This window comes from Gavia stellata, chromosome 21 (genome assembly GCF_030936135.1).
Source record: "Gavia stellata isolate bGavSte3 chromosome 21, bGavSte3.hap2, whole genome shotgun sequence".
NCBI lineage: Eukaryota > Metazoa > Chordata > Aves > Gaviiformes > Gaviidae > Gavia > Gavia stellata.
In genome coordinates this window covers 11,992,127-12,017,844 of record NC_082614.1, presented here as the reverse complement: position 1 = coordinate 12,017,844, position 25,718 = coordinate 11,992,127, and the positions used below count along the sequence as shown (strand labels likewise).

At 39.1% G+C, this 25,718-nt stretch overlaps 1 protein-coding gene across 1 annotated transcript in view; it reads left to right on the top strand.

Annotated features, from left to right (window-relative positions):
* The window catches only part of TMEM132B (transmembrane protein 132B), a 253,799-nt gene that overhangs the window by 169,927 nt on the left and 58,154 nt on the right, over nt 1-25,718 (top strand). Inside the window, exon 4 of the mRNA XM_059827764.1 lies at nt 6,230-6,416. Coding sequence (XP_059683747.1) covers nt 6,230-6,416 — 187 coding nt within the window. The remainder of the gene's footprint in view (nt 1-6,229; nt 6,417-25,718) is intronic.

The window sequence follows — 25,718 nt, the reverse complement described above, 5'->3', positions numbered from 1 at the left end:
TAGGCTAGCAGGTTTTAACATCCATTATCATCATCAAGTCAAACTTTGTCTGTAACACAAAGTGTAGCTGTTTCACCCCCATACGTTGTTTTCTAGTAGGATCTGTGCTTAAGGATGTTGTAGCTGCTAGAGGATATCCTGGCTTTAAAGGTGTTAGCTGCTGCCAGTTCCTGTTACCCAGTGCCCGCGTTCAGGAAAGCTTCACCCGGCAAAGTATAAGGGCTGCCAGTATGCAAATCTTGCTAATTCAGAAACTGGATGCTGCTCTGTTAGTAGGTATTTGCTTTCATTTCTTTCCTCTTGGGCTGCTGGGATCTTAATTTCCTTAGGGGGAGAAGGTCAGGACCTTTAGTCTGGATCTTTTCCCCAAGAGGTCCTGGTCGTCTGCTGCTTCATTTGACTTCAGCAGGCAATTAGGGTCTTGAGCATTTCCAAACAGTTGTTGAAAAGCCTTCTCTTGTAAGTGTTTGCTCTTCAGTAAACAGTACTTATGAAATTAATCCTCTTGAGATCAAAGGAGTAAGACCTATATTACTGAAATATTTTACAAACTAATGTACCTTGCTTATATAATCCTGTTCTCACTGAATTTGGTGACAATTTGTCAGAGAGTAAGAATTGACCATTATTAACCTTGAAAAGATTCTCAAGCAACGTGATACCAGACATTTTATTATTTTTAATTACTTAGTGTCTGATCCATTTTTTTAGAGTTTTGTTTACCCTGCTGTGGGCCTCATAAACAGATTGCCATTTACTGAAAACATTATTTTATGAATGAATGAAACTCATGATTTTCTGTGATAGCCAACTGCACTAATAGAAGGCTCTGACTTTTGTCAACTAAATTGTTGATGAGCGGGCAGCGGGAGCCAGCAAACCCTCCGTGCGCCAGTGGCACCCCCAGCTGAATGCGCTGCAAAGTGCCCTGCACTGTCATCCTTCACTGTGGCATCCTGCATATTTCATTCTCTCTAAAAATACATAGAGCAGGCGCTTCAGTTTGGTTAGCAATGTACATCTTTCTTAATAGCTAATAATAGGCATTTGTTTATTTATTTGTTTATTTAAGGTAACTGACTAGACTGTCACTGGCATCATAACATCAATCACTGTGTATCATTCCAGTACTTAATTCAATAATTCCATGTTTTGCTTAGACAAAAATTAGGAATAAATTAAATTCAGTAATATTTCAATGCCAGGTGATTTTGTAGTACTTACTAAAACTTACTAAAACCTCTAACATTAGAGCTATGGTGGACCTTCACAGTAATCTATTATTTTGTGGAAAAAAAAGCCTCTGCAGTTCTATATAAATACTTAATAAGGTAATAAATGTAGAGAAACAAAATGTGATATTGGATTTTTTTTAGATTCAGATTTAAAATATATATATATTTTTCCTACTGTTTGCATACACTGGCAGATTCAGGAAGAAAATCAATCAGAATATATGTAAGAAGGTAACATGATAGGTAGCCCTCCAACAACAGTGTGAAACTTTACAAAGCATCTGAATGCAGTAACAGAAGAGTTCTCTAAGGTGTTTAGGAGCACTTGAAATCCAAGCCTTATTTTTATAGCGGTTTGTGCAGCCTGTGATTTGTTCCACTGGGAGAGTTTTCTTAACTGAGGAGAGGCTCTACCTCTGGGTGGAGTGCTCACTCCTTTGCAGCTTAATGTACATCCAGAAGAAAGGCTTCGGGTTCAACTTGGCAAGCCGAGCAAGGCGGACAGGCTCTGCATGCCTGCAGCTGCCCACCTGGATGTGTCCCTTGCAGGACAGTTCTGGGACTTAGCAACATTTTCCTGTCCTGATTAACTCTTCTTATTCTGAAGTTGGTTGGAGCTAGAGTTGGCTTTATCTGGCATGGATTTACCTTTCTGTGCTAAAACTGTTCTCTCCTATTCCACGTTGGGATCACAACCATGCCTGCTAACTGCTAGGTACAGAATGAAGACTGTAAATGTTACAAAGCTTGACTGGGCTGTTGGGGACCTGGTTTCAATGTGTTAGATATATATGAGGCTAGACAACAGGAAATTGTGCAGAAATCTCAAGGTTTTGGGGGTTCTTCTAGCACCTAGCAGAGGCAGTATTGTGAAAGTACACAAACAGGATTATAAATTGCAACTTGAAGAAGATGGCCTACTTACTGGATTTGCGAGAGGAAATAAATCCAAGCCCATGGTTTCTTTTTCTCCTCTCACCAGAAAGAAAAATGTGTAATGAATGTCTCATGCCTGAAACACTGGGCTGGATTCATCAAAGGGAGTTAGTAATTACCAAATTGAGAGAATCATGAAGCGCTTTTCTAAATTTGAAAGGCTCATCAAGAATAGATCAGGAGCAGGCAAAATTAATAGTTATGAACTCATTTCCATAGAAATGGACTTATTAGCAAGCATGCCAGCTGCCTAAAATTATAAGGTCTTTTCCTTGTGCTTGCAGGAAATAATCTTTTTTTATAAAAGTAATTTTGACTTTTTTTTTTTTTTTTTTAATTGCTCCTCTAAACTAGGGTTTGGCAAAATCTTTCTAGACCAGGAAAAGACTTCACTGGACAATAGAAATATTTAACTAAAAAGAGAAGAAAGATGTGGAAAGGAGAAGCACTTTATAGTCCTTGGATTCCATCAGACTCTTCCCAATAGTGCAAACTTATTTAAGAGAAAAATGGAATAAGTCGCAAGAAAAAGCTGAAAAATCTTTACAGGATAAAGTTTGGTTTAGTGGGATTTAATGGCTGATAACAGCATGAGTTACAGTCATTGTCTTCTCTGCTAGTGGATTTTCCCGCCAGTAGTGTTTTGTCTTCACCAGGCAGTTGCAGATCGACAGTGACTACAAAGACCAGCATACTGGCCACCAGCTACAAATCAGACTAAAAGCTTGCCATGGCAGGGTGGAATGACTCCTTTTAAAAAGGGTTCTAGTGTAATGCTGCATAGCTAGGAGAGAAATCTAGATACAGGTGTTGTGGTGTGGATTTATCAGCTAATGGAGCTGACATAAGTAAATGCTAACCTTTGAGGTCCTGATTATGGTTTAATTTATCTCTGGTTTTACTTTAGCAACCTCCATCAATTTCAGTGGAAAAAGGCAGTGGTCTCCCACACGGTATTATAGAGGATGGTTGATAAATGGAAAGAATTATGTATATAGTACCAATCTTCCCGCTAGGAAAGAAGCCCCTGTAGGATAAGAGATGCAGCAGCTGGTAGGAAGGCACTAGTCTGAGCAAGAAAGAAATTCACTTTTCAAGTTTTTTCATAGGTTCGTTGTAGCTGTAACCTGGGAAGAGACTTAGAACAAAGAGGGTGGATTAGTCCGTGGGGTACTCTCTGGCCCAGATACTGTAACACTTGGCATTGCTTGACGGCTGAATCTTTACCCTAAAGAGGAAAAAAGGGAGACCATAATTTTAGAGAAAATTCATTGACCTGCTGTTCTGAAGGCAACTGGAAACCTGCTGGTGAATAAAGGAGTCCAGAAAGTTGAATACTGGTTTGCTAAAGCTATACACTCAATGGAGAAACTCTCTAAGTGAAAGATGATTAGAGACAGTAAGTGCATCTCTTTCAGCAGAAGTCCAAATGAAAAGTGGATCCTTCTTTAATCAATATTACTATGTCATGCTACATGATTTGCTTCTGAGACAAAGCAACAAACATTTGACAAGCCACATTGTTTTTCCAGATGACGATAAGGATTCTCTTTGGAACCAGGACCTAGGGAGTCCTGGGTCCTGGGAGACCTGGGAAGTCAGCTTTGCTTTAGTTCATACACTAATACTAGTTAGATCTGAGGAAAGTTTATGTATGTGAGTTGCTGCTCTTTTCTAGGTGCACAGAGACTAATTTCTAATCCAGCAGTGTATAACCATGTCTGTCTTTAAATGAAACTTATGTCTTTTATAGCTATACAGCCGTGCTAAGGATGCAGTGAAGCTCTTTGCATATTTACAGGCGCAAGAGTCATTTTACTCCCTGGCAATTACTTCAGCTTGCTATATAGGCAAGACACACACATGCTTTTCTCGGGGAGATCTGGGTTCCAGTCTGTCTTAAAAATATAAACCCACTATTATGGTTATTTTTTGGATGTGTAAAAGGAAAAACAGGAAAGGAATAATTGAAGGCGTGAGGGACTGAGCTCAAAGAAGTGCCAATCAGTGGGACATGTGGAATGGGTTTATCAGTGCAGATTAACCTGACATATTATTTAAGTGGTGAATCTAAAGCAAAACCCTCCATCAGTGGTTTTGTTCCAAATTTGAAACCACTCCTGGCTGTTTTTGTGAGTGGCAACTATTGACTTGAACAGATTGAACTTAAACTGCAGATCTAAACATACCTTGACAGGCCCAATATCTAGATCCATAGTTAGTGTAAAGCTCATCTCTAAATTTTATTTCTGTGTTGTGAGCAAATTAATTTTATGTAATTTAGATAAAACAAACTGCCAGAAGTGATACGCAGAAAACTATGAAGTTGAGTACTCCATTGTGGTGCCCACAGCAGTTATGTTTTTAACAGAAATGGTTTAATTACATCCCTAGTTTTGTGTAATAATATTTGTCTTAAAAGGCTTTTGCTGATTGCCTGGTTGGCCATCCAAAAGATGCCTTAATAGCTTCTAGTTTTGCCTGGAGGTGGGTATTCTCTTCTGTCAGCATGGAAAATATTTATCCTCCAGGCCTTGAAGCATATGTTTGTGTTGTTTATTGCCAGAAAGAAAACATGAAAATCAATAATTCTTGTTCAGATTTTTTTCCTTTACAATGTGCCTTCAAAAACATATGGCAAAACCAGATTCTGCCTCTGTGCAGTCGGGAAGAGGAAAAGGATGTTTTTAAGTCTTTGTTCTTTGTAGCAGCAGGCTAAAACTTTCTATGAACAGAGCTCTTGGAGTCGCTACTTTAGGGTAAGGGCACACAAATAATGTATCATGGGACAGGACAGAGGACGAAATTACAGAGGGCAGGTCATTACTGAGGGGTGCCTGAATGCACAGGACACATCCCTAGGCTGGGAACAAGCTCTCTCGTGCTCGCAGCAAGAGCACATTCAAGTTGTTACAGAACGGCCTAACATGCTGCAAATTCAGATTTTAACCTATTTTATGAGCACGTACCCTGAAACTTCAGTAAAATTGATAACATTGGTTGTCTCTTCAATGGAATATGGTTAAGCAATTGGGTCTGTGGTCAGGTTAGCTGCCTTTCCATCCCGTCTCCATGTTTTGTAAGCTGCATCAGGTCTCCTCACTGCAGGTGTCTGTCTGGGAAATTGGGGTAGGGACTTGTATGCTGCTTTGTAATTTTTGTGGAAGTAAAGCGCTGCATGAGCAAAGGTCTGTTTTCTAAATAGGTCCCTGCTGTGGATATGCTGAGTGCTGCTGGTTAAATCTTGGTGTCTGCTTTCTTCTCTGTAACACGAAGATAAGATCTATCTTTCTAACCTGAGGATTAATTATTAATATTTACATAGTGTTGGCCCCGAGGAGAGTGGTAAGTGTTGTTATTAACGAAAGAAGCAGAAGTAATTTTTAAATACAGTTCTGAATGCTTTGCAATTACTACCATTTCTTTACCTTTAAACTTTTATTTCCAGGTGAGAAATATATAATGATCGCCATATAATTACATGTCTGCACCACTGACGAGAAGAATGTTTTCATGAATTGAAAATAAGGATAATCTACCCCCCATTTTTTGTCATGGATAATTTCTGCAAATCCATTTTTTCACTGAGATAAAGACAAGTTTGGGTTGGAAAGACTTTTTTTTTCCTTCCCCCACAAGAGCTCATTTCTGATACAGCATGAAGAATGGCCAAGTATTCTGTTGTTTTGGAGCATCAGTATTTGCAGCAATAAAATTATAATAATGCTATATTAAATAATTTAGCAACATCTGTGCAATGCAGTTTCCAGAGTTTGGGGCTTATTCTATAAGTTCATTGTGATTATGGAGAATGAATGCCTGAGTTTAATGGGAAAAGTGCCTTCATTTCAGGGAACTAAAAGATATAGTGTCACATTATCTATAAAGTGTAGCTGTTGCCCAGTGTGTAGTTTGATTTAGATTTCTGTCAGTGTCTTCAAGCCTGCATGTTGAATTTAATGATAAATCTTCTGGTGAATAGAAAAGAGAACTCAAAATATATTTTGTTATTAACATCCTACTGATGTTATGGGCAATTTTGTTTTTTTTTTTCCCAGGGCAAACATGTCCTCCTACGAGATCCTGCAGATGGACTTTGAGATTGACAACACTAGCAGCCTGGCAGGGGCCCAGCAAATTACCTGGCAGGTGGAATACCCTCGAGATGACTCCGTGAGCGAACTGGTGGTCTCCGAGATCTTTGTCAGCCGAACAATGTTTGTGGGAATTGTTCCTCTTGCAATGGTAAGAACCTGCTGCTTCTTTTTGCTAAATGTTTCCGCTGATTCTCGTTAGTATTCAAGGGAATGTGAGCCATTTTATTATATGCTACTTCCTATGCACCTGCTGCAAGTGATTTAAATGCAAAAAATACATTTCAATAATATTTTATTTACCTGATATGCCATAATGGCTCCTTGGAAACCATTTGAGTCTTTTGTGAAAATCCTTTACCGTTTGTGGATTATTGGCCTGGTACATGGTAATAGCTCCTTTGGAGCCATTGTCTTCTGGTGTATTAATGCGACTGCCATGCATGTGCTCTAAGGGTAAATGTTGCAATTAGTTGGGACATTTTCAATGAAATAAATTAGCATGCATGTGTGGGAAACTTCATTGCTAAACCAAACAACTGGACTGTTTTCCACTTTGCTTTTCCCTAAAGAGCCACACAGTCCAGTGAGCTGCAAAGTGTCAATTTAATAAAAGGTCCATTTTGAGTTATAGAGAAAGGACAAAACACTTTCTGAAGATGGAGGTGTCAGCCATATTTTCCAGGCAGGGTTTAAGGTGTACGTGTGCAGAAAGTTTGAAGCTGATGGTTTATTTAAAAAATGCAAATACCTCCTTCTAAAATCAAATGCACCTTTTCTAGGAGGGACCTTTGGCCTACGTTTGGGCCTCATGGACTTTGTAGTACTAGAGCTTTAAGCTTACACAAGACCAGTGATTTCAGTGGGGATATTCTTGTGTAAAACTAGAGAAATAGCCAGAGAGCCTGGATGTTACACCAGTTCCCTCAGAAACACTCTGGTAATTTTTGTTTACTTTCTCATGAATATTTGCCCTTCCTTTCTGAGTTGGTCTGTGCTGGTTTTCTTTCTATTACACCATATAACCAACAAATATTAGCGTTTTCCTCTGCATGACCACTAGTTTCTCCTATAGGACAGAAGCAAGGAAAGATGCTTGTAAAGGTAAACAAGACGCTAAATAATTTTAATTTCCAGTTCCTACTGCCAAAGGCTACGCTTACTGGCAGCCCAGTGATAGAGGAGAAATGATATGCAGAAAAGTCAATAGAGAATTTTCTTCTAGTGCTTTTTTTTGGAAGCATGTAGGAGATGGAACAAAACTCTAATTGTGTGGATGGAATATTATCAAGTAGTAATGGTGAATCAGATAGAATAGTGACAGAATGTGGTGCATGAACAGTCTTGCACATAGCATTGCTGGTTTCAAATGGATAGCATGGAGTTTGTGCCGTGCAGAGCACCACAGACATAAAAGAAGAGCAAATCCAACCCAAAAGCCCATTGTGAATGTTGGATCAGAGCTTTGCTGCTGTCTCTGCCAGGGTTTTGCCAGGGTTTCACTTCATCTCTTTGCAGTTATGGCAGATGTTGGCCACTTCAGCTATCCCTAAATGTCCTTGGACAAAATCTGAGGCTGAACCTGAATTCAAAGTAGAGCTAATCTAATCTCTGACACTTTGTCATTGTAAATTAACCGTGGAGTAAAGGAAAAAGCTTCTTTTGTGAATTTATGACCTTAGCCCTTAAATGGGGGTCTCATGTGGGCTATTACATTGCTGTTGCATGTGAGCATCCTTGACTGGCTTGGCCCAAGGCTGATAGAAGAATTGATGACAGCAATGGCAGGAACAACAGCTTGTATTTGCATTTCTTTCCCTTATGTTTGCCAGTTTACTGCGCTGCTTCATTTAACAGTCACTAACTGGTGCAGGTTCTGGCACTGCATTGCCCAGTCAGGAGCAAAGAATAATTGCTCTGTGCATCATCCTGTCTTGTTCAGAGAAACATGTTCCCGAGGCCCAGAGTTCCTGACTGAACTAAATGCATTTTAACATTCATTCCTCTTCAAGATTTGCCTGCCTCATTGGTAAAGCAGTCTCCCTCTGAGTGTAGGTGCTATCTGTAAAGGAGAGTTTTGTCATCTCCTGGACCTTGGTCCCCCAGAAGAGCACCACAGAAGGGTCCAGAAACCTGTTCCATGCCTTTGCCATTGCACTGAACATAAATTACTTGCTGTTCCTTTTCAGCGTATCCACTTTCACTGTAAATATTGAATATTTATAGATGAAGACATAGAGTTCTTTGGCGAGTTTAACGTTTGAGCAAAACATTTAGTCCTTGATTTGCAGGAGTGAATGTTTTGATGGGATTGCCAAAACCTCGTGGTTGTTCAGTGGTAATGACAGCAGTGTTTGCATGAAGTAGTGCAGCTCAGTGTGATGAAGAGGAAAAATTTCTTCCCGGTAAGAAGACTGAGGTGGATTCAGTAAGAGTTTACTGGAGGAGAAATTAACTGTGAAATCCTGCAAATCAAAAATGAACATTAATGTGTGGATCTCTTTCTGTAGGCCACTTTGGTTCGTTTAATATGACAGCCTTTTCCATAGGGTTTGGAATATCGCTGTTTTGTTGCTGCAGTTGGTCATGGGTTTATCTTTGTTTTCCATACTACTTTCTTAAACAGGAGAAAATCGAAAAAGCCCCCAGATAATTTATTCTGTCATTGCATTGTGGTGACTCTGGAGATAGTGGTGGGGGTATTTTTCTCATTACTAGCTTGCTCTTTTTTTTTTTGTAGATAAAGATATGGTAGACTGCATGGTTACATTTGACTAATAGCCTGATGAAAAGAGCTGATTTTTTTATTAGTGAGTTTATGAAGCCCTTAACATCAAATCTCATGTTCTTAACATTTACATTTGGTAGCAAGCTTGAAAGGCAATTTTTTTGTTTTTTGCTTTTGGGTTTTTCCGAGTGAAGATACAGCTGATTTTTGCACATTATGTAGCAAAAAATAGCTCCTTATTAGCAGACAATCTTGCTGTAATGAATTGATATTGCAAATTATTTCTGGCTAATCCTTTGGTATCAAATCAGCAGTGCGTTAAGAAGCACTCTTTTGAGATGCACAGAAGGAAGCAGGGCCTGGGAGAGTCTACAGGTGAAATCCTGGCCAGGGTAGCACCCATCAGCTGTGCTCTGTGCCTGCTCTTAGCCTGCTCCTGAGATGAGGTTATTCAACATAACTCGGTGAAAGAACATTACGATAAACTGCAATGCCTGTATGCTGTGACTAAAAAGGAACAGAGATTTTTAAGCCTTGATAGGGACATTAGGAAGGAATTGGAAACTTGTTAGTTTGTGAGAAAAGTAGAAATACTTAGTGTAGCAAAACCAACTGTTCTTCCTTCTGTATGATAACTGTAAAAATATTGTGGGTTTTTTTGGGGGTTTTGCATATTTTTTGGAAGAGGACTCAAATACAATCTTGGAATATTGAGAATTCCTCCCAAACTATCCATCTTAATTTGAATGATCCTCCATATAATAAATTTCAGTGTTATTTGTTGTCAAATTCAGTGCATTCAAAATATGTAAATAAATAAGACATTTGTGCTAATGAGAAAAAATAAAACTAAATTTCATACTGAAAGAGAGCCCGCTTTCTGCATCATCTGAGAGTTCTCCCCAAATCCATAAGCTCCTTCTAATTGAAACATCTAGTTTCAACAACTGCACAGGGCCAGACAGTTGGGATTTCCAAGGGAACTACATCCAGATGGAAACAGCACAGTCCAGTAATTTAAGGTTTGCTTTCTGAAAGTCATATCTCTACTTCTGGGTGAGCAATGTAGACTCTGTGCACAGTGGGAGAGTGCACGGAGAGGATGCCGTGGGAATGCAGACCATCCCTGGCTGGCATGGCAAAGAAAAGAGAAAATATCAAGATGGGTGATCACAATTGCATGCAGCCTACACTTCTCTGAGGAGCTGATTTGGATGACAGCTGTGATAACCCTGCTGCTGCTGTAAGGGTTGGCTTTGTGGAGTTGTTCTTATGGCTCTGCCTGTAAATCAGACGCCTGCTGAGAGGCTTCAGTCCTATAGCACTTATTATAGAGGAACATAGTGGGGAATGCTCTCGTTAAGCTATACTGTCATTTCCATCATTCCCAGCTGCTGAGAAGTGTGTGGAAAAGGAAGTGACCCAGTGCGTACAGCCAAAGTCGTATGGGAAAACACATTCCGTTTTACCTGAGGAATGTTTTGAGACGTGAAAGGACATAAGAGGGTTGACTGAATCGTTCAACCTGTGCCCCCCCAAAAAAACCCCAAACAAACCCCCCAGGTTTTGTTTAGTCCAAATGTGGCCTTATTACCTCTTAGCAGGTGACTAGAGCACCAGTTCAAAATCAATTCAGAGTGCAAAGCACTTATTGTCTCACTGGCACCGTTTCCAGCCTCACGTATGATCTGATCCCAGATGGTATTGCTGTGTGCATTTTACACCATTTTAGAAACAGATTGTTTATTTTGTCTCGTATTCAATGTAACTTATGCTGAGATGATCAGACAGGATTCTGGGCCTCACATACCTATCCTACCTAGCCTTTGTTTTATAAACTAACAGATCTCCCAAGTGCTTATACCAATAGCCTGCGTTTTGTTTCTGGAAGGTTTTATTTCTGTAGATGAGGCTAGATTGGGAAATTCACCCCTTCTGAGCATGAAAATTAGATACATGCATAATTGTCCTCTTGTATAGCTGTAGAGGTATAAAAATACATGTATCGAGACAAGGTGTCATAAGATGTCATAAGACAAATATATCATTCTTTCTTAGTTACTTTTTTCCAGACTGCTTTAGAAGTGGTCAGTGAAATTCTAAGTTCTTTGGACAACAGGCTGAGAAAAGACAAAGCTCAAAACGTAGCAACCTCTGAAATCCTTGAGTGCTGCTGTTTTAATCCTGGAAGCTGTGCAGCTAGGTTCCTGTTGGGAGGGAAAGTGGATTTGAAAATGAATGAAAATGGTCTATGTGTATGTATTCCCCTATAAGTACACCTTTGCAAGTCATTCTAAATTCATTTTCTGTAAACTGTGACGCATAAAATATGTGAAGATGCATTGTCCTCTAACTGCTAGAGCATTTTCTGATAGCTAAAAGGGATTGGATGGGCCTGTTTACATAGGGAAAATAAATAAATGCTAATTCCTAAAACTCCATGAAAATTAACAAATTATTTTTTCCTTAAGTACTCTATTATTATTTAGTATTTATGTAGTGTTTTATGTTTTCAGAACACTTTACAGACATTAATTAATCAGACCTGAATAAACCAAGCTTGATGAGAATGGAAAATTAAATGGAAATTAAGTTGCTCTTACTCAGTTTTACCTGTTTCTGAATGATTTGTAAGTCACTTGTCATACTCTTAAAGGTACTTTTTAAAACCCTTAAAAAAACCCCTACAATACTATTGCTTATTATCTCTAAAAACTGTTTTGGTTAGAAAAGAGGTAGGATTTATACTGTCGAGAGCTAATGACAGCACAGATGAGTGGCTTTGAAGAATGTAAATGCTGTTTTATCACCTAAAGCTCTGCATAACTATTTAAGCTGATTTATTTCAGGTAAAAATGCATGGATGGGAGGATTGCTCCCTTAATTTGAAGCCTATTTAGAAGCCGGAATATTTGACTCCTGGAGGTTTCTTTGGAGGAGAGTGAAAGGAATATTTAGGTTTATCTAAGTTTTTGCCATAAGCTTTTAAGATAAAAAACTGTTGAGAAGTTTTACCTATAGAAAATGAATGAGACTTAACACCGTACTGAGGTGGCTAATTTGGAGATAGCATGCAGGCTTCTGGTTTGAGCGTTACTGCACCATCCTCTTGCAAGATACAAACATGTCGCTAAGTACCTTTGAGGATCTGGGCCTGGCTGTTCAGTTTAACGTTCCATGATGCACTGTGTGTCAGATGAAAATGTTTGCTCCTGTGAGGCTTATCTTGTTTTCTTTTTGACAATAAATGTCTCTGATAATTGATTTTTCCAGCATCTGGTGTACAGATTAACATGTGGAACTAATGTCCCAAAAAGTAAAAAGGTGATCCATTTTCATCCTGTTGAGTCGAATAACAGATCAAGGTGAAGAAGTGGAACACAACCACATTTGGAACTCTTTTTTGTTCTACTATTTTTTTATGTTACTGAATTTCAGGAAGAAAATCTGCCTTCTGATGTTACAATTACTAACTATAAACATTGCAGGTGATTATTTTAAATAAGTTTTATGGCATTGAAGTAGGATGTGAGTTGTGAATCTGGTTGATGTCTAATGCATCAGAAGGTGTGTTTTAGGCATCCGGAAGATCTGTCAGAACATTGAAAAGTTGGATCTAAACTAGATGTCTTGATTTGTCTTAATATAATAATATTGCAATATATTATAGAAATTATTATAGAAATTATAGAAAATATAGAAATACAGAAAATATATAGAAATTATTATAGAAATTAATAGATTGACAGATAAATCTGTTCTATCCAGTGGTGATACAAGTCTCACAGTTATGTCTCTTGGTCTAAATAGATATAACCTCCAATTTCTATAGTTATGGAAAGTTGCAGGTAGCAAGGTAGTCAGTGGAGTCTGACTCCTGGGGCACAAGAAACAAACACTTCACCAGCTCTGAGCCTGTCATCCAGGTTTCTGTCACAAATAAATGTGATGGGATTAATCTGTTATCTAACTAACAGTTGGGGAAAAATAATTAAAAAAAAAAAAAATCCAGGTCTTTCACAGAGTTTCTAGGCAACCAGGAACTTAGTCAAAGTCAAGAACAAGATGTTGAAGAGATGTATTTTAACTGGTTTTTATAAGAAGGCTCCAGCTGAGGCTGAAGGCTTGAGGAACAATAAGTTTAATAATAGACGAATATCTAGCATTCTCTTCTTATCTAGGAAAATGATGGCTTGGTCTGTGACTGGCAGCACGGGTGTTTTAGATATATGTGCTACAGATCCTTTCTTGTATAGTAATAGAATTGTAATTCCCAGACTGTCATTATTTGAAAGTGTTTTTCAAATGCAACAATTAATATTTCACCAGTGCTCTGAGCCCCTCAGCCTGAAACATTTCTGTACATCCTACAAGTATTTAATCTATGTCTTCAGAAATCTTGTTTCCTCCCCAAAAATGTAAGCTATTGGTTGACTAATGGTTTACTAATGTTGTGAATCACTTAGAACCACAGATGGCTGTATATACTCCAGTGAGGTTTCTTTTAAATAGAAGGCTGAATAATAGCATCTCCAGTTGCTGCTAGCAAATGTACTGACAAGAACACCCAGAAAAATAGTCCTTAAAGATGCCCATTTCTATAACTCAGGCTGAAAGGGAACTGCTGAATGCAACACTTTGCTTATTTGTTTTAGAAAAAGCAGGAATGCAGGGTGAGGGTGGTTTTGGGTTTTTTTAAAATGTATTTCTAGCTTTGGCTGCTGAGTATCCAGTGAGGAATAGGAGGGTAAATGCAGTTTGGGATGAATGCCACCAAATTCCCATTTGCAGAGGAGATGGCATGGCCTTGCGCTCTGATTCATGGAGTGTCCGCTGCTGTCGTACTCTGATATATCTTCCTCAGTAAGGGCTGCATGCCTTTCCAGCTTAAAGGTTCGATTAAAAGCATAAAATATTTTTGTGTGAAGATTTTCCAAAAATGATTGTCTAAATAAAAAACCCTCTCTAAAATATTTGATTTTGTCTGCCCTGCGTAAAAGAGACAGGACTTGGGTGCCTGGATTGCGCTGGGAATGTTGTCGCATGCCTGGAGAACAGTAGTCTCCATATGCAAGCCCTCAAGCAAGCTGAGGCCATGGCACAAACTCAAGACAGATCCACATGCGTCCACATCCAGCCATGGTGGTCTGCAGTGGTTCTCCATGCTGAGCGATGCCTGTGTGACCCTCTAGTCAAATAAGCAGTCGTTTTAAGGTTTAGAAATCGTGTGTTTGCTGGTACTATTTCTCCTGTTTTGTAGCTTTTGTCTATGAGTCTGTTGAGATTGCGTCCTGTTCCATTATTCAGATTCTGGCATGGCTTTCATTCATGACAATTCCTGTGCTCTTCTTTGGGGAAAAGACTACTTCTGTGCATTCATTTTAATTCAGTACAAGTTAGAAGATGTCTGAAGTAATGTGAATTTGAGTGTCCGTGTTCCTACATAGAAAACTATTGAATCCAGCTATCAAAAAAGGGAGTTTTAAAAGAACCCACCAACCTTTAAAGAATTTATTTTTCCTACAGAAATCATTTTTGCTGATGGCAATATAGCTTATATTCAGACACCAATTAAAGGAGCACATTCACGCCAAGATGGAAATTGACCCAGACTTAGAAAGAAGCTTATCTTCACTGTAAACTAAAATAAGAAAATGTGAAGGTTTGGCAGCCTCTTTTCTTCGCTCTCTCTGGGGTCAGTTATAAAATCCCAGAACGCTTAATCCTGGAGTGTCAAAAATATCAGAATAGGATCAGTCATTTCTAGGAAACCCAAATGATTTACATATTTTTAAAGGCTGGTTAAAATGTATTTATGTGCAAAATGTCCCAGATGTGTTTATCTATTGCACTTAATGCATATTTCTTACTTGAAATCATTTTGACCTTTGGCCTTCCAGTTCCCTTTAAATTATACAGTGCAACTCTGTTTTACTTTCCATGCAAAGTGAACTGCACAGAACATGATTTTGTCAACCAAAAAATACACCATTTCATGGGAAAAATACTTAAAAGTAAATTCAATATAGAGTAGATCTTCATCCCAGAAATATCAGGGATTATCAAGATTATTTTTTTAAATAAAACCAGAATCTATGACTCCCAGATCACAGATTTTAGTGTGAATTTTAACATTAATTAATGGGACCAGGATTGAAGACTTGAGCTTCCCTAAAACCCCACACCAGAAGGATTGATTTTCAACTCAAAGCAAATTAACTACTGTGGCGAGAGTACAGAATAAGAAAAAAGAAATTCTGCTTTTGTATTATTATATTTCCCATGCCCATAGCGAGTATTTTATGTCTCTGTAGCAGAGATAGTAACTTCTGCAATTATTACCATCTTCAAATTAATTGTCATAGGGAATTAAATGATTTTGTTTTGTAAGGCTGTTCTGACAACCACAGGGTGAATTTTGTGGAGAAAGATGAAATTTTAAAAGATTTCTTGAAACATATCAGCCAAAATACAAACCACTGAAGATTTTATTAAGTTTGATCCAGGGGAAGACTTTGACTCTCAAATACGCTGGAAGAGAAGTGTGTGTGGAGCGCATGTCATGAGGAATGCCCACATGGCCTTCGCTCTGACTGAGAAAGCCCGGAGATCTCAACATGCTTTGTGAGCAGACATTCAGAAAAGCTATTTTGGATTGATCAAGATTGTTTAACAGCGGGAAAACATTTTTACTTGTAGAACTGAAGTGTTTGATTAGACTTGATTAAATAATGTGCAAATATTTAATTTTGAAAAAGAGCTCTTTTTTCTTAAGTGAAAATGTCCCATTCTGAATATGACAGAGTAGGACCATTTTGATAATGTCAGCCTTCTTTCTTGGTGTTCTTCTGAAAATGAAATTCCAGCCAAATCTCCTGAATTTCATGAAGTGTTTCAATTTTAACTGGACTGTATTTTCGAAAGGATATCACATTTTTTCCCTTTCAGTCTCATTCCTGATATCTGAACTAGGTCTTGGAATTGCTCAGTGTGAGCCATTATCCCTTTTTGCATCTACTCAGTTAAACATGCTCTACCATTTAATTTTGAGAGTAAAAAAGAAAGAAAGAAACCAAAAGAGAATTTGCTATTGGTGGGACAAAAATAATGTCATTTTAAGTGTTTTCATGAAAGCAATGTGACATGACAAATTTTAAGAAGCTCTGTGAATACTATTAATATTTATGATGCACTCAAGAAAACAGCTATTGTGTGCCACATCCATCAAAGATAAGAATTGTATTCAACTGTGTTGGATGATAAACATTGAATGACAATAGCTAGAGATTATATGAGGGATTTCATACTTATGTTTTATGCCTGCTTGAGTAAAAGCACCATGTTATTCCACTGTGAACCAATAATTTTCTTTCACGAAATTAGATACACTTGCTGATACTTGTTACAACCATAGTCCAAAACATTAATGAATATGCAGGGAGTGCTGATGCCAAGTGCTTCAGAGATCCTGTTGCAAGCTACTCAGGGTCAAGTCCTAAAGGCAGCTTTTTCCACTAATCCTCCTCTTGGAAATCACTCTGAAGCTTACCAAATTGCAGTGATTTGTCCACATATTGCTCGTTGTTTGCAGTTTGGGTGAATGCTAATGATTACCCTATGAAACGAAGGCCCTTCCAGTATAGCAACCTGGCTTTTTATATCCCATGTTTCTCTTTTAAAAAATTTTGTCTCTCCACCACCACGAATGGGGCAGAATTGCCCGTGCCGTGGGAACACCTGCTCTGATCCCACACCAGAATCTGTCTTTAGACAACGTGCCCGGGAATGTCCTAAGTCTGGCATTGCTTTTCTTCATTGTCATCGCTGTAAAATGCAGGTTTGGAACTAATTAACAATCATCCAGGCAAGCAACTGCTGGGGAGAGATAAAGGGGACATCTCTCCCCTCTCTTGCTCTTAAACACTGCAGGTCTCCTCCCTGCGCCGTTGGCCATGCCTGGCAAGCTGCATGGCCTTGTCCTCCCCCGCTCCTGGCCGATGCTGTGTCTGCTCCTGTGATTAATCTCTTTGACACCAAGGCTGCGTGCATTGCCACTTTCATGTTCTTTCTGCCCTGCCACCTTCTTAAAAGCGTAATGCTCTGGAGATATTTTTTTTCTGAAGATCAGACTAATGATGCCTGAATTCTGCACTGCACACCCCTGTCTTTGGAAAGAAACTGTAATTCAGAGTTGATTCATGAATACCTGTAGCATCTTTGGTCAGGTGTTTCTAAATAAAGCTGTATTTGGAAGAGTTAACATGTTCTCCATGCATCAAGGGTAGGAGGACATCCAGGTATTCTTGCAGCCAGAACGATCTTGGGTCTCTTTGATCCATGTGGAGGGTTACTATTGTTAGAAAACCCTCTCCAAGGACGCACAGGCACTAAATTCTTGTTAGAAGTAAGTGGTTCCAATAATAAATGTGCAGAGGAAAATGCTAAGAGGTGCTCTTCTGCTGAGCTGATATGGCTGTGCTGCCTCTGGAGGGCTCTTTGGTTACCTGTTCCTTTAGGTTTGCTTCTTCTATCTTTATGAAAAATTTGCCGATGGGAGTTCAGTGCAAGCTGATGGAGGGATCCCTTGACAGACTATCAAGAGTGGTAGGACCTCCTGCAGGCCACGAATAAGGGCACAGCGAACCTTTTGACAGTGACTGCAAAAGGGATGAGCTGAGCCAACCTGAAGTGATTTTTGGGAGCAGTACAGACCATTAACAGGACCCAGACCAGGGAAACACAGTGTGCTGGAGGGAGCTACAAAGCTTTTACTTTGTATACCTAAAATGAGACTCTTCTTGTTCCTTAACAATTACCCAATAATTTGGCTTGTCTGTAATTTTTTCCAGAGTGCTCATTCTGGTTTTATTGCCAATTAACTTAGCATTCTAGTCTTGGTCTACAGCTGATTGGTCAGTAATTTGAACTAAAGCCCTCATCAAAAGGGCGTAATTTGTAGAACAGAGAAGAAATCTCAGAGATACTGAAATTACTGTTAATTAAATCAGCACATGAATATAATGGGCACATGTGAACAAAATTATGTTTGTTTTTGTGCTGTTCTGCTAGCTGGAGAGTAGGTCTTATTAGGACTATTTAATTGTCAGCCTGTATTTATAAGATGTACAGCAAGCTGAGTCCCTTCTGCATGAATTAATTTTGTATTGTGTATACATGTATGAGTGATACATATAGTTCTTAGCTTATGCAAACAGACCATGGTCTTGCCAAGCAGATGCTGTACTGTATTTCTTATGTGCATGTTGCACTGAAAGCTTTTCTTTTTAAATGGTCATTTGTATTTAACACAACTCTTGTTCGAAGCTGGCATTGACCTTAATGTAGTTACTTCTGATTTACATGGCCCCAATATCAGTTAGGCTTAGGAATTATTTTACCTGTAATTTCTATTTTTTTAATTCAATTAAAATTGCATCATAAAGATGGAGCAGAGCAGCAATCAGAGAGCTTTAGAAGTTGTAACGTAGCCTATAAGCAGCTATTGTGTATAAAGAAATTTCTTTCAAAGGTGCCTCAGCTTTACTGAAAATGCTAAGCTACAGCTTTATTAAGTTAATCAAGATACTCGAACACAGTGCTTTGAGACAGCCTTGTAATATTCTGTGTTGCTCAGTTCTGAAGTTCTTGAATTAGCTGTTTCACAACTCTGCCTCCTGTGGAGCTGGAAGGCAAAACTGCATGTTGTACTGGCTGGCGCTTATCTGTGAGCTCTTTCAAGATCAGTCCGAGGCAGAAGACAACACTCCCTTGTCGGGGTGGCAGGCGTGAGGGCATCAGCTCTGATGAGGGCAGAGAGGAGCAGGCGTTGCAGATTCCAGGTTATCTGAGAGGTCATAAATACATTCCCTGCTGTGGCTGGGGGAAGAAATGGATCCAGCGAGTTTCAAGGAATGAAATGTTGGCATCATGCTGAAACCTGTGGTCAAGGACAGGGAGAAGCTGATCGAGTTTTGCATGATCTTTGGGACTTTCTAATTCTGGGCAATGACTCTTGTCATTCCAGCTTGCTTTCCATAGCTTCTGGGAATACCACTGCCCAAAACCTCAGTGCCATGAGACCAATACTGGTGTGGCTCCTGTACTGGAGCTTGGGAGAGAGGCCAAACCTGCTCTTCTCAATTCCTGCAGAGGAAGAACCTTGCCTTGACTTACACACTGATCACAGACAGTATTTGCTGTTGCTGCTTGTGCCATCTCCCAGTAGGATTGTAGTAAAGAGTAGGAGGAAAAAGGCAGAGAATATAATCCAAAAATCACACTTCATGCATCCCCATTCCTGCACATGTCCTTTCTCCTCCTGTTGTTTCCTTGTGGTTAAGAGCAAGCTAATTCCTGTAGTGTTGGCTTGGCTCTGCGAAAGAGGAGGAGCCACAAGAATTGAAGTTTGATAGGAAGAAAATGAGGAGCCAGTCGGTCACTGCAGTATTTTGGTGTGCCAAGCGTGGGTTAACAGGCTTGACGTACTTCATGTTGCTAGAGATTTAAGTGACAGAGTATTTGATCTCTGTCTCTCATTAGTGTGTAATTTCTTCCTTAGAGTATGGATGTCAAAACGCATTTGATCTGCTGCGGAGTTAAAAACACTCATTGTTTCAGCCTCCATTTTGAAGCTCACCTAATGAAGAGCAAATTTTAAAGGGAAAAATAGGCCATTAAATTCTGTGTCAGAATAGGGAGCTGTAATGGTTGTTTAGCTTTTTGCCTGTAGATTGCCAGCTCAAATCTAACTCCACCAATAGAAATCAGAAATGTGGTTTCTAGGGACCAGCAATTTCTGTTAAAAGCAAAACTCCAGCCCTATGAAGTGTGATAGCCCTATGACTGTGAAGTACTGCGAGTCATGTTTATAGTATTTGAGATGAGATTTTCAAGAGCATCTCATAGCTGGATTTCTGAAAGTTATTACGACACCAGGAGTTACAGATAGTCACTTCATGGGATTTTTGAATGGACCTTGCTGTTTAACTCTGTTAGACACCTCTCTGCAAATTGTGGCCCTTAGAGATACTAAAGAAGGGTATTTTCAGTGTACTTTCAGTGAGTTGTGTGCGTCCAAGTCAGCCCAGTTACGTTGATAAGAGGACGGGGCACAGTGGCACTGTGATAGCGGTGAGCAGAAGCTGAGCTGCCCGGTGGTATCAGGAGTCCTGCACTGGCTCCCTGACACCTCAGAAGAGCATCCTTCAAGGTGGTGGGATGTGGAAGTTTCTTGTGGGGCCAATGCTGAGAAGGGAAAAGGGAGTCCATCTTACATGGTGCTGGGCAATATCTTTTAGTTAAGTAGTGAAGTCGCAGAGATTTTAAGAGTGTATGTAGCTTAGGATGGCAAGGAGAGACACAAATACTTGTTTTCATTTCAGCCAAATGACACATTTTTCCAGTGTTCCCCCAGTTCATCTATTGCATATTTTTTCCCTTTGCTTGTGGGCTTTTAAATTCAAAGTGAGGATGATGTACTTCCCACTTCATCTCTAGTTTATGGACTGTGAGGAGCAGCCCGCTCTCAGTCCCTCATTTTGAACCTTTCCTACTCTACTCAAATACTCACAAAATGGGTATAACTTCAGTGGTTAGGGCAAGGGGGAGACTGGGGGACCAGTCTCTCTTCCAGTTACTTTTCTGGAAGTTTGTAATGCACGTATGTACCTGGGAACTTTAGTAGCTCAGCTTAAAAGGAGGCTATGCAAGGGTTTTTACCGAGGTGTTTGTATAACAGGTACATCCCTAGCTGTATTGGAAACTCCACTCAACATCCTGGTCTAGGCTCTCCCAAGGACTGATGCTGTTCAGCAGCAGCAGCTCAAGTGAAAAGGAAGTGACCAACAGGTAGTTTGTAAAAATAAGTGTGTTAGAGATCTACAACACAGCTAGAAATACTATGATAAATTCCCAGAAACGCGTACATACTTGAGCTTTTATGGAACAAATAATAGCATTCACGTAGGTTCATATTTGTCAGTTATTTTCAGTTGTACATTTGCCATTTAGAATTAGTTATTGCTTGTAAGTTGCACAAATTGTTTTCTTAATTACACAACTTATATAACAAAATGAGCTGCAAACTGTGGTTTGTTTTTATTTTTGTAAGAGCACTTTTGCATTGCTGCTAGTTACATGATTATCTGCTCAAGATAAAAAGAGCAACAATCCCAATGGTCTCCGTAGCTTATATCCCATAATGCGAATTTCAAACCACAAGTTAGAATAGTTTTGTTTGGTGGAAAAATATTCAGGTTAAGAACTATTCACATAAAATAATTCTGATAAATGAGTACATTTTCAAGTTTTCCTAACTGGTCATGATCAATTCACAACGTGGAAAAGGAATGCAAAATTAACCAAATAAATTATTCATTATATTCACTCAGTGAATTGTCTAGACAGTAATTACTAATTTTTAACCTATGTATGTTCACATAACACTATTGTGTGAATAGCTTCAGTATGCAGTGGCTTGAGATAATAGTAATGGATGTAAGTCAACTAGCAGGTGATTTTAATTGGGAAATTATATTGGATTTTTCTATTGAACTTCCATAAAACATTACATAAATATTGAATCTTCTTAATGTTTTTCTCCAGCTGAAAATATAGGCACACAGACTTCTGTGCTAATTCGATCACTGGATAAGCAAACATCTTTTTCTTTTATTAATTCTGCTGTAAAATTCTGCAAAAACCCATTAAATTCAGAATACAGCAAGAACCTACAAGGAGTCTGATGCAATAACAACGTTTTCCATTTCAGTGATGATTTTCCACTAACTAGTTTGCATGGCTCCTGAAGGAGGGTTCACGTCTATCTGTTTCAGTTTACTGGCGTGCTGCAATGCACTCCTGACAGCGCAAGGAACAGAAACCTTAGTCCTTCTCCTTTATTGTTATGGCAAAAAATCAAGACTTTGGGGGGATCCCCTTCGTTTCCTAGGCGATGCAAAACCTCTGCAGCGAAGGATCTCACCTCCTGCTTAGCTACCAGCTGCCTGGGGGATGTGGTTGCTGGGATTTGCATGGTGGAGCTGGTGCTTGAAAGAGGACCTCAGAACAGTTTCACAAGAAGATACCTGGCCACTGCTGTTGGCAAGCCGGTGGTCCTGCGGGTCTGTCAGCACTCAGCAGGAGCACAGAGCGGTGCTACCGACTGTCAGTTTTGTGGGTGTGATGGTGAAGAAAACAGGTTTTTACATTCCTTTGACCTTTTTGCAGAAATCTCTATTGCTATTACAGTTAATTAGAGAAGAGTTAGATTGAAAATAAAGCAGAAAATCATAATCTCAAATGGATTTGTTATTGAAGCATGTGCCCTGTGGACTAATTGCAAGGTAGTAATTTTATGGTGCTCAACTGCTCTGAGTTGGCCAGCAACTGTCATTTATAAAGCTCTTCTATTTCAATTAGGGTGACAACGCCTTAACAGAAAAATAGCAGGAAACCCACACAAACGATTGGAAATGATGCAAAAACTAGGACATTGTAAAAGATATTCGCATAAAATTTTGGTTTTACGTATGTCAGTTTAAGCTACATCCTTCGGGGTATGGTTTATAGAGAGGTGTGTTAAAAACTAACCACGTGTAGCTCCCATTAACCCTAATACAAGCTCTGATTCTAACTTCCTGTGTGCTTAATGTTATCTTAATGCAATTTGATTTGATATTTAATTGCAGTAATTTAATTAATGGTTCTGTAAATAAAAAGGCTAAGTTGTGCCCTCCTACACACACAGATATGCACAGCAAGCAGCTCTAGTGGCTCCTGTGGGACTTAAATTTATGTGTCTTAGAGCAGATTTTAACCCTAAGGATATATGATAAAATGCCCAAATCCCAGAATAACACTGTAATGGTGTTTGCATTGGAAATGTTACAGTATTAGTTCAAGCTACAGGAGGAGAGTGGCATTTAAAAACCAAACCTACAGATTTCTCCCTAATACGTGTCGACAGGACAGGTCACAGAATTGCTTCCTTGCACAACAGGATTCCATTTAAAATAGTTTACAAAGACTTAGTTATTAATAAAACTGTTATTAATTGGATAATCTGCTCTTAAAATTGTTACAAAATCCTATTGGCCTAATGGGTTATTTACAAGCCAGAGCTTATAGGCATTTATAGCCCTTGTATTGATGTGCCTATAACCTTCTCTAACACATGCTACTCATGTCTGTCGCACACTTAAAATGCCTGTTAAATATTGATTAGTCTCCTTATAAACCATTTATAAATAGAAGCATGTAATATAAAATGTAACCTAAAATCATTAAGGCTACATGGTGTGCAAGTTAATAGTAGCAATCTAGAAAAGTTAGGGAGTGCATGAATTAAGGGATTTGTATTCATAAACTGTTTTCTTAGTACAAGATAGTGGAGCTCCCATTGAAGTCAGGGAGTTCCCATAGCATCTACTGAAGATTTTGCTCTTTTTAAAAATCTCCTTATAAACAAGAGGTGACATAATGCAACTTCAGATGTACCAGGTAAGCTGAATTCTTTTTCCATGTTTTTTAGGATAGAGTAGAGCTGTGTAAACTACAGCTCCAAATATTTATGCAAAGGAGGAGGAGCATCATGTATTCACATATGGAAGAGAAGTCCCCATTCCCTGGTGTTGCTTCTGTGAAATGCATAGATATTCTGCTGATGTTAATGGAATTATATACCATGTTCACTATATAATAAATCACAGACAGGTGTTTCTAAATCAGCCCCTAAACTGAACCAAATTCAGCGTAAGTAGCGTCCCCGTCAGCATAATTGCCCGCTGTTAAGCTTGGAGGTAAGTCACATTTATGTTCCTTCAAATCCATACCTGGTGTCAGTGAAATCTGAGTAAGACCCTTTGCCTGAATTTGCCTTGCTCTGAGTTTGCATTGCCATTTAACTTAGTATTATTGCAAATACCCCTGACCTGCTTGAAAAGTAGGTTTTATTTTGGAAATGGCACTTGACCCCTAAGGATAGACCAGATTTGTGTGTACCACCATTCTGTTGTGCTTAACAGGATATTTAGCTAGGCAAGAGCCAACTCTGGTGCGAAGTCTGATGTACTTTGAAAACTACAAAACACTGACATTCAGTGTGGGAATGACAAGTACAAAAACCTCAGGCAATAACGGCAATCAGCAGGCCTTTTTGTTATGCAAAGGAAAAAAATCAGATAGATAGAAACAACAATAAACCAATAATGATTCAAAGTGCTTTCTTTCAGAACATCTCTTGCAATTTCCAGCTGCCTCCCTTCTTTGTCACATCTCACTTCTCAGATAAACAGCAGAACTGGTCAGACTCTTACTTTGCATTTGCAGTTTTCACTCGTTACTCAGTGTCTCTACCCGACTCCCAGCTCTTAAAAGCCCAACAATTAAGCGAAATCCAAAGAGGATTACAATTGAGAATCAGAGGGTATAAATGTGATTTAGCATGGAGTGCTGAGCATGATAAATCATTTTTGCGCCTAGGCCTTACTTGTTCTGAAATGAGTTTCATTTAGAAGCACAGGACAGATTCAGCCCTGTTCCAGTGCCAAGTGTCAGATGCAGCCGAGCAACTTCTGCAGATCGGCTCTTGCAAGGCTTACGGAGGCTGTAATACCTTTCCTTAAGACCAAAGTGCCACCATTTTCGTCAGCTATTTACTTAGTCTTGGGAGGAAATACAGAGACATGCATGCACAAACCAACCTCCCAGGTTATCTCCTTCTCTTTGGAAGAGCTTGTCTGAAAGCATTGCGTTATAGAAGGAAAGCAAAAGGACATTGCAAAAAGGACTCAGGATTCCTTATTTATGTGGCTAGAAGAGACACGAGATCTTGATGCAAAAAGTTTCCAAAACGTGTGGTCTAAGCGTACAATGGAAGGGAAAGTTTCTTGAATGTTTTCCTGCTGTGAGTTACTCTGTGAGAGGTTTGTCTTAGGCTTTCACTACTACAGAAGCTGGCTAGTGTTTCATTGATAAATTAAGAAACCTCTCACATCAGAAACGAATATTAATAGCATGCACGTGTGTGTTTGCATGTGGCTGTGTATTGAGTTGCCATGGAAACAAGGGGAGAAAGCGCTATGAACCAGAACATGCTTTCCATTTAAGGAACACTTGTGCTGTTGTAAAACTACATACAAAAATAATCAAATTCATTCATCCATTCTGTAAGCATCTTGCTACAGACAGCAGCGTGCAGCGTGAGTATGTGGATCCCATGTAAAGATGACAGAATGCCACTTGACTTTGGTTTTGAGCATAGTGTTGAACAAATGAGTTGACATCAGTGAAGTTGCCAATAATGGGGGGGGGGGAAGTATGCAAATTAGAAAAAATTTTGGCAATGCTCCAGGTGCACGTTAAAGTTACTAAGATGTGAAATAGACCTAGGGTATTCACATTGCAAAACAAAGCGGACAATTTTACCTTACATATAAGAACAGCTGTTTCAGCATATTGGCCTCAAAGACAGTATGTTGAAACAGCTGTCCAAGTGTTTTGGAGGTTAATCTACTCAATTAATCATTGTGTATTTTTTTCAATTTATAATAATGGTTGTACTGTTCCTTGTGGTCATGTGAACAAAATACTAAATATAAAGTTTTAGTCATCAGTGTAATGTATATCAGAAAACTTTGTGTGAGAAGAAAATCTGTCTTCAGAGTGACACTGGGTCTTGGAGAGATAAACATGTTGTCAATACAGACACTGATCTCAGCAGCCAAG